Source organism: Engraulis encrasicolus, chromosome 9 (assembly GCF_034702125.1).
Source record: "Engraulis encrasicolus isolate BLACKSEA-1 chromosome 9, IST_EnEncr_1.0, whole genome shotgun sequence".
NCBI classification, from domain to species: Eukaryota; Metazoa; Chordata; class Actinopteri; order Clupeiformes; family Engraulidae; genus Engraulis; species Engraulis encrasicolus.
The window spans coordinates 2,704,891-2,714,890 of NC_085865.1; the positions used below are offsets into that span (position 1 = coordinate 2,704,891).

Genomic DNA, 10,000 nt, shown 5'->3' on the forward strand with positions numbered 1-10,000 from the left:
TCCTCCACCTCCTCCTCCTCCTATTCCTCTTCTTCCTCCTCCTCCTCCTCCACCTCCTCCTCCTCCTATTCCTCTTCTTCCTCCTCCTCTTCTACCGGCACCTTGAGAGTTTTTCCTGGTGTGCGTGGCTTCGTCCTTTAAGAATCGACTTTAATAGATAGTCATTAATAGTTCCATTCAAATGTGTAGCAGCATAGACAAGATGAATCAAACCAGCCACATGGCGGTCGTGCTCCTGTTTTGACAGGCTGTCACTAATCATTATAATCGCCCGTGTGTACTGTCATAGCGAAGTCATGTTGTCACAGTCCATAATTACCAGCATGCCTTCAAGGTCAAGCATGACTCCAAGGTCAGACGCATTAGCAGTTGTAGTATTTTAAAATCTGTCCTCACCAGTCGCCACGGCGCTACGGCCATGATGCTAAATAATTGAGCAGCTGTTGGTGTGTGCCGTGCGATGCTGCTTGGCTGCCTACCATGATATTAATGTCCTAGCTAGCAGTTTGGGAAGCAGGCAGTGTGTGTGTGTGTGTGTGTGTGTGTGTGTGTGTGTGTGTGTGTGTGTGTGTGTGTGTGTGTGTGTGTGTGTGTGTGTGTGTGTGTGTGTGTGTGTGTGTGTGTGTGTGTGTAGGCTTGGCTATCTTAGTCATGCTTCTTTTTACTCACGTCACACACTTGCACGAATAGCGCAAACTCTCACACACGCGCACACACACACACAAGTATGCATGCACACACTCACATGCGCGCGTACACACACACACACACACACACACACACACACACACACACACACACACACACACACACACACACACACACACACACACACACACACACACACACACACACACACGTCCTGCCAGACAGGCCTTGGTCACACCATACTGGCACCAGGAAGGGGTGGGGGGTTATGGCATAGTTGCGGTGGGGGGGGGGTCATAGTTGTGCTGGAGTGATGGCCTAGTCAGGGTGGGGTTATTGAGAGACATGAGGTCACTTGAGGTTGTGTTGAGAATACTGCTCTCCATTAGCTCTCTACAGGACCTGCCTGTGGCGTCAGCTCATTGTTATGTTACCGTGGTGAAGGAGTTTGGAAGAAGCCCAACTGGAAAGAAAGCCCCATTGTCATTGTGACACAGCACTCCCACAGCACACAAGTGAACACTGCACATAATGAAATTGCATGTATGCCTCACCCGTGCAAGGGGGCAGCCCCCAGTGGTGCCACAAGGTAGCAGTGCGGTTGGACGGTACCATGCTCAGGGTACCTCAGTCATGGAGGAGGATGGGGGAGAGCACTGGTTAATTACTCCCCCCACCAACCTGGCGGGTTGGGAGTCGAACCGGCAACCTTTGGGCTACAAGTCTGACACCCTAACCGCTTACCCATGACTGCCCTAGATGCGTATAGAACAGATGTGTGAGCAGGAAGGCCTTAGCCCCATATTGTTCCGCCAGTGGAACACTGACTGTAATAGTCGTTGAAAACATTAGGCTACCAAAGTACTACACCACTATGACACTACACTAATACTGCATAGGGCTTTTAGCCAATGCATTAAGGCTTGGTCCTAGCGATTCTGGATACAGCCAACGGGTTTAGATGTGGTTTACGATGACACTACACACGGTTTGGTCCTAGAGTTTCTGTTAACAGCCCATGTATAACAGGGGCCGTGTATTAAGGGGTTAAGTTGTGGTTTTGAGCAGTGCACAGCTCAGCGGCCACAGCCAGACAGACATAAAAAGGGTCATTACTCCACCACTCCTCCTCCTCTGTGACCCTAGAGGGACGTAAGACTCTGATTGCGGTTGGCACCAATGAACTCCCACATCCTGACGCTTGCTTGCCTCATTCACTTTCACATGCAAGCGTTGTTTGTTGCGTTGTGCTTCTAACGGCCAAAACCAATGTCCCAATTCCAGCTTCCTGTTTGTGGAGGAAGTAGCATGTGATTGGACAATGAGGTGCTGATGAGAGGGGGAGGGCTTGTTCTTCCTTCTGTCCTCAGCTTACCTTCCTGTCCTGAATGTACAGCAGGGCATTGCTCCATCTAACATCTCCAATGCAGTAGCCTAATGGTCATGCAGTGGTCAACACCCAGGGCGTGCAAGAAAAGCACAACACATGCACATTATGCTGTATTGGGGCCAGGGGCAGATAGATGGATCAGAGTACACCAAACTGCATCTGAGTACTTTCCCAAGGCGGAGGTCAGGGTTTCCAGCCACCGAGTTTCAAAAGAATGAGCCATGAAAGCCCCTGGTGTTGAGTAGAGTACTGGGGTTATATAGTAATAGCAATGGAAAACAGTAACTCGATTACACTGCACTAAGCATAGACCGATATGTATATCTGTATCGGTATCGGGCCGATATTTGCAATTTTTAATTGGGCCGTATCGGCCGATACGCATGTGGTTTTGGCCGATACGCAAAATGTATTATTTCATATCATTCAGGTTTTTTTAAAAAGCACCAAGACACTTGATTGTTACACATTACTTGATTGTTAGAGTGGGTGTTTAAATGTTACAAGTTCTACCTCAATTTGATAATGTTAAAGGAATGTTTATTGTTAACTTGAGACCTGGAATATTTTTCATTTTCTAACCTTTTTTTATAACCCATATCGGGTATTGGAAATCAGGTATCGGCCAAGGGTGATGAAAAAAAAACGGTATTGCATCGGCCATTTAAAAACCTGTATCGGTTGACCTCTACGCTACACCCCTGCACCCCTAGTGCGTATAGCAGAAGAGCACAGTAACTTGTTGCCTACATGCACTGCACCGGCACACCGGCACCTTTGGCCAGTATGTGTGTAATTGAATGTGTATTGCACAGAGACACCGGCACCTTTGGCCAGTATGTGGGTAATTGAATGTGTATAATAGCACAGGCACAGAGCCCCATTGGCCTACATATGTACTGCGCAGTACAGACTGGGTCATTGTGCTGTATTGTCCAGGAGTATCCGCTTATGCTGTGCCCCGGCCGTGGAGGAATGCGACCCGCTGTCACAGCCAAGCCGGTCTGTATGGCAGGCCAGCAGGGTTTTGTGTGTGCAGTGCAGTGCAGTGTTACAAAAGCAATCCTGCCCCCCCCCCCCACTCTCCAACACTGCCTGCCCCCCCTCCCCCCCTCCCCAACCCTGCCTGGCCCCCCTCCCTAACCCTGCCTGCCCCCCCTCCCCCCCTCCCCAATCCTGCCTGCCCCCCCTCCCCAACCCTGTGCCCCTCCTCCCCAATCCTGCCTACCTCCCCAACACCCCCCCCCCCCAACCCTGTGCCCCTCCTCCCCAATCCTGCCTCCCTCCTCAACACCCCCCCTCCCCAACCCTGCCTGGCCCCCCTCCATTGGCCTCCACAGCCCATTAGCAGCAGAGACTGTTCACCGATTGTAAAGCCTGTGGCAATTACACTGCCGACTAGTTTCTGCACATTTGTTGAGTTGTTGAGTCGGTTGTATAGTGAAATTATTGAATCATGAATGATTGGTCTTCTGGTTGCTGACGCTTTGAAGCCGTTTTGGTGAGGTGTTAGCATTGATGTTGGTACGTGTTCTCAGTTGAAGTAAGACTATCAAATAAAAATGATGTCATCCGGTGTTCAAGATTTGTATGACAACCTTTACACTGTCCTGAGTTCATCTACACAACTCCTTGCAGTCGTGCCTCCCGTGCAAGGCTACGTACAACCTAAAGCACGCCCATCCGGACGAGACGCCGTGTTTGTAGTAGGGATGCAAATTATCCATTAATTCATTAATCATTAGTTGATAGCCTTATCAATCGACTTACGATTAATTGATAAGTGGCGTTTTTCCCCTGAAATCTCAATGTTTCTCGAAAAAAAAACGACTAAATCTAAAAAAATAATAATTCAAAATTGAGATAAAATACCACATTTAAATTAATTCTTTTTCAATTCTTTAATCCAAAGGTGATTTAAATATTCCCGCTATTCACACCTCTCTTCACACACACTCTTCACATGCCCATTTCACCTGGGTCTCTTGTCAGGTGAATTGTCGATTAATTGCGATTAATGTTTTTTAATCGATTAATGCATTGATCGATTAATCGTTTGCATCCCTAGTTTGTAGGTAGTCTTCTGTCAGGTCAGGTCAAGTACGTCCATTCACTTTCCTTCTATTCAGCACCAGACTTCCAGGCTTGCCGTCTCTACGGTTACGACTCCAAGGCTTGCCGTCTCTACGGTTACAACTCCCAGGCTTGCCGTCTCCACGGTTACGTGCCGGGTTCTCCCGAGGTCACCGCCAGGCCTGATGGGATACCGTGCGTGCGGATGATCTGCGGCGACCTTATTGCACGACCCCGTTCAACTCGGCCAATCAGGTCAACCTCCGATACACGTCTCAAGGCAGCGCAGGAGGAGAAAAAAAAACCTCGCATTCCATCCTCCTGAAAACCCTTCTCCGCCTCCGCCACCACCACCGCCACCTCCGCCACAGGAAACATCTCCAGAGCTGCACAGGAAATAGCCGTAATCTGTGGCAGAGAGCAGATAAGAGCGTCTAAAAAGCGGGCTGTTTTCTCAATGAGGAGGGTGTGACCCCTTTACACATTCCTTTCCAGATAGCAACAACACTGTTTGATCATCGCACAAAAAAAGGCACATTTGTTGATGTTGGATAGCGTTGCAAGGCTTTTTTATACGTTTTCATTTATTTATTTATTTATTTACCCTACTCTAGTACCGGGAACTGAATTGCCGCATGAAGGAAGGAACCGTTTGATGTATTTCCAGACATGAGAAAGCATGTTCCTTTGCTCCTTCCTGCCCCTCTCTCTCCGTCCCACTGAGCGATGTACACACACACACACTCACACACACACACACACACACACACACACACACACACACACACACACACACACACACACACACACACACATACGCGCGCTCCTAAGCGATGGGGGATCTCTGCATCTCTGCAGTATAGTAAAGCAATGCGAAGCTGTTCCTTCCCTCTGATCACTGTGTGGAATGAGGGAGAGAGATTGCCATCTGTGTCTTTATACCTACAGCTGTTCAGGGGCTTGGAAACGTAGATATCCTTTCGCGGACCACCTGAGCTCTGTCGTGGACCACCAGTGGTCCCCGGACCACACTTTGAGAATCACTGCTTTATACCTACAGCTGTTCAGGGGCTCCGCACTGCACAGTAATGCGTTACATGTTTGGACTCGCCTCTCTTGGTGCACTCGTGTGAATATCAAGCATTGCTGACTGTGTGGCGCTGTGTGGAGTTTTTCTGCACCTACGATTGTTGAAAGCGGTACATAAACATCTGAAAGATTATAGGAAGTCAGTCTTTAAAAAGTGTGTGTGTGTGTGTGTGTGTGTATGTGTGTGTGTGTGTGCGCGCGTGCGTGTGTGCGTGCGTGCGTGTGTGCGTGCGTTTGTGTGTGTGTTTCTCTCCATAAATCCGCAACTACACAGACTGCACGTGTGTGCATCGTCATCAGGTGATCAATACATACTGTATTAAATAGTGTGTGTGTGTGTGTGTGTGTGTGTGTGTGTGTGTGTGTGTGTGTGTGTGTGTGTGTGTGTGTGTGTGTGTGTGTGTGTGTGTGTGTGTGTGTGTGTTTCTCTCCATAGATCCGCAACTACACGGACTGTGCGTGTGTCCAGAGTCGTCAGGTGATCACCCCCCCCTCGGCGGGCGGCTCGGGCCATCAGCTGCAGCTGGTGATCGTCAAGACCTACCTGAACGAGAACGGCTTCGCCACCTCTGGGAAGTGCGACCGCACCTGCAACACGCTCATCCCCTTCCTCATCTTCCTCTTCATCGTCACGCTCATCACCGCCTGCGCACAGCCCTCCGCTATCATCGTCACACTCAGGTGGGTTAATGCGGGCGTGCGCACGCGCACACACACACACACACACACACACACACACACACACACACACACACACACACACACACAGCCCTCCGCCATCATCGTCACACTCAGGTGGGTTAATGCGGGCGTGCGCGCGCGCACACACACACACACACACACACCCCTCCGCTATCATCGTCACACTCAGGTGGATGCACACACACACGCACTCACACACACACCCCTCTCCGCTATCATCGTCACACTCAGGTAGATACACACGCACACACACACACACACACACACACACACACACACACACACACACACACACACACACACACACACACGTGAAGGGGAAATGCAAAACTGTTGGGAGAAAGAACAAGCTGTTAGAGTTCACGTTGCCATTTCATTTTTACAGAAAGAATTACAGGACAATACAGGCGCCGCCATGCCCCTTTTTTGTGTGTAATAACAATCATACTTATCAATGTATAATGAAACAAGTTTGGGCAGCCGTGGCCCAGTGGTTAGAGAGTTGGTCTTTCAATCTAGGAGTTGCAGGTTCGAATCCCCCCTGACATCTCTAGCCATGGCTGAAGTGCCATTGAGCAAGGCCCCACATTGCTCCAGGGACTGTAACCAATACCCTAAACAATAATGATAATTGTAAGTCGCTTTGAATAGGAGCAACTCCTGCCAATTTCAATGTGCTGTTGTATTGCACACGCTACCCTTGACTTGTCAGTAGCCGGTGACGCCGCAGTTTTTGGCTCAGCCCTTTCCGAGATATGAGCTATTCTAATGGGGGCTACTCCAAATATTTTCCCAAAAGGTATCGCTGTTTGCTAGCTGTCTGCTGATGTTGCATAACCTTTCGGATGTTTTGGGGAATAAATAAAAATGTTTTTTTGAAATGTAAACAAAAGTTGCCCCCATTTGAATAGCTCATATCTCGGAAAGGGCTGAGCCAAAAACTGCAGCGTCACCGGCTACTGACAACTCAAGGGTAGCGTGAGCAATACAACAGCACATTGAAATTGGCAGGAGTTGCCCTTTAACGTAATGTAATGTAATGTAATGTAATGTAAGAAGGAATGATCCTAAAGAAGGAAAACCAATGGCTTTAGTCTTACTGTAGAAGAATAGGGCATCAGCCAAGGCAGTGAGGCTGCTATTATTGGTGTGTGTTAAAAACATTACTGGTGTGTTGTGACACGTTACCCTGGGCCACGTACTAAATCTCCGCTGCAGGCTGGTGTGAAGTGCTGTGTGAATGTCTCCCGCTCACTGAACCAGCATGAACAAGCAGAGCACGTACCTGCACGCAGTACAGGCGCACACACACACACACACACACACACACACACACACACACACACACACACACACACACACACACACACACACACACACACACACACACACACACACACACACACACACACACACACACACACACACACACACACACACACACACACACACACACACACACAGAGTCTTGACGGGCTGTTCTGTTTACCTCTATGTGTGTGCCTCTGCAGGTCTGTGGATGAGCAGGAGAGGCCGTTTGCTCTGGGCATGCAGTTCGTGCTGCTAAGAACTCTGGGTAAGTACTGCACACCGGGCCTAAAGGTTAAAGGTCAAGATCAAATGTTCTGTCCCACCCAGAGGACACACAGTAAAGGTGTTCCAACCCTTTATGCTACTTAAACACTTAACTAAAAACAGTAGACATAACCAGTACTCTAAATTAACATCAGCCAAATGTTGGTGAAAATTCAGTTTGGCTGGTAGAAAATAATACTGACTAGCCACTTTGACCCATTAGTTAGTGTGCGCTTGGCCAGTAAGATTAACATATTTTTGGCGGGTCATGAAAAAAGTGAATTTAGACAGGCATAACAAACACCAAAATCATGGAAACACGTAGTGGAGTAGTAGCCGGGAGAAGAATTAAATGAATTGCTGTGAATTAAAGGGACACTGTGTGAGATTTTTAGTTGTTTATTTCCAGAATTCATGCTGCCCATTCACTAATGTTACCTTTTTCATGAATACGTACCACCACCATCAAATTCTAAGTATTCATTAAGACTGGAAAAATTGCATTTTTCATACATGAAAAGGGGGATCTTCTCCATGTTCCGCCATTTTGAATTTCCAGAAATAGCCATTTTTAGCTGCAAAAATTACTCTACTTGGACCATAGTAGAAAATACTACTTAAACTTTCATGTAAAGATCAATTTTGGCAATAGGCAGCCCAATTTCAATGAGCAGCATAGTTGCAGTACCTTTTTTGACCATTTCCTGCACAGTGTACCTTTAAAGCTAAGTTAAGCAGACATGTCATGAAAATACGAAAATAAGACAGAGTGACGGGCAGACAGAAGACGCACCAACGTACAGACCTGGGGGTCGTTTCTCGACAGTGCCTTTGCTAACGACTTTAGCCATTTTGTTCGTTCTTAAGACCAACGTTGTAACCAAGGTCTTGAGTTGGTCTTAAGTTGTTCTTAAGTTGTTCTTAAGTTATTCTTAAGTTGGTCTTGCGTCTAAAGACCAACTGAAGACCAACTTATGACCAACTTAAGACCAACTCAAGAGCAACTTACGACCAACTCAAGACCGACTTAAGACGGTTAGCAAAGGCAAGAATCGAGAAACGGACTCCTGAACAGGCCCATGGAGAGAGAGCAGCAGGAGGCCTTGAGGAGGAGAATGAGACGAAGAAATACCTAAAAGACAGACGCTGGCTAAAAGATGAAATTTACTATAGCTCTGAAGAAATACCTAAAAGACAGACGCTGAGGCCACACCAATTTAATTTGTTGGTTCTCGGATTTTTTCAGGAAAAAGTTGAAGCGAGAGGGCGAAAAAAAAAAAAAAAAAAAATTAGTCGTGTGGTTATACCACCTGTATATCAGCCTCACATGGACCTCCAAAGGAAGGTGCAAGACAGGCAAACACCTGGACGGACAGTGTAGGCAGCCAAATAGACCAGGCACAAAATTAGCTCACAGGGCAATTATTATATTAATCTGGTTTGAATAAACTGAGATGATTCAACAGTTGAATAGTTGTTGTTTTTCTTTTTTAAAACTGCTATCCCACTCCACTAATTCCACTAAGAGCAATACTGTGTTTCACCGCTGCTACTGCTAACCCACAGGGGCTTCAACTTGCCATTGCATGTTTGTCTGTAAATGTTTGAATGTAACACGTTTCCTGATTCGCTAGTCGTAATCGGCATGTTGAAAGGAGTGGTTTTATTGGTTCTCTACGTCACATGACCTCCAACTACTAAAGAGACACCTCCCCGTTCATGAAAACATGCAGTCTTCGTTTTTTTTAGCGATTTCATTTTTTGGGGTATTGAAACTGATTTTTTTTTTTTTTTTCATTTTGTTACAAAATACAAGAGGCGAATCCGAGAACCAACAAATTAAATTGGTGTGGCCTGAGTAAAAGACGAAATATACTATAGCTCTGAAGAAATACCTAAAAGACAGACGCTGGCTAAAAGATGAAATATACTGTAGCTCTGTCTCCACTGAGGTCGGGCTGAACTTGAGATGCCTGTAGGCTGTGGCCGCTGAGTTGCCGGGACTTGACAATGGCCCCGCAAACACGCAGTCGTCCGCAAACACACAGTCGTTAGGGCTGATGTTTGCCATGACATGTCTCTCCTGCTACAGGCACATGGAGCCTGTCATTACCGCCTCTCTAAGTTTTACGTTTTCTCTCTCTCTCTCTCTCTCTCTCTCTCTCTCTCTCTCTCTCCCTCTCTATGTAAATGGACATGCCTGTGCTTCCTAAATAAATCCAAATGGCATGTTCTTCTCACAGCCCTGCACAGTACCTGCGGCCACACTGCATTCACCAAAACAGCACATTACTTTGGAAATAGCACCACCATGTGGTTAATGTGGTGTATAACACCCATTCTTATCTCCCACTGTGACTATGGGGTGTTTCAGAAATATGTACGCTGCCTGAGGGTGCGAGTGCAAGACAAGTCTCGTATTTTCATTCCTGCTCCAGATGTTTGAAGGGACCCAGTGTTCCTTAGGCGCACCATAGCTCACACAATGACCACATGTTGCTGATGTCACAGTCTGTTTGAATT

At 47.2% G+C, this 10,000-nt stretch overlaps 1 protein-coding gene across 1 annotated transcript in view; it reads left to right on the forward strand.

Annotated features, from left to right (window-relative positions):
* The window catches only part of LOC134455365 (solute carrier organic anion transporter family member 5A1), a 128,088-nt gene that overhangs the window by 116,492 nt on the left and 1,596 nt on the right, over positions 1-10,000 (forward strand). Inside the window, exons 9-10 of the mRNA XM_063206386.1 lie at positions 5,637-5,881; positions 7,414-7,478. Of these exons, the coding sequence (XP_063062456.1) occupies positions 5,637-5,881; positions 7,414-7,478 (310 nt within the window). The remainder of the gene's footprint in view (positions 1-5,636; positions 5,882-7,413; positions 7,479-10,000) is intronic.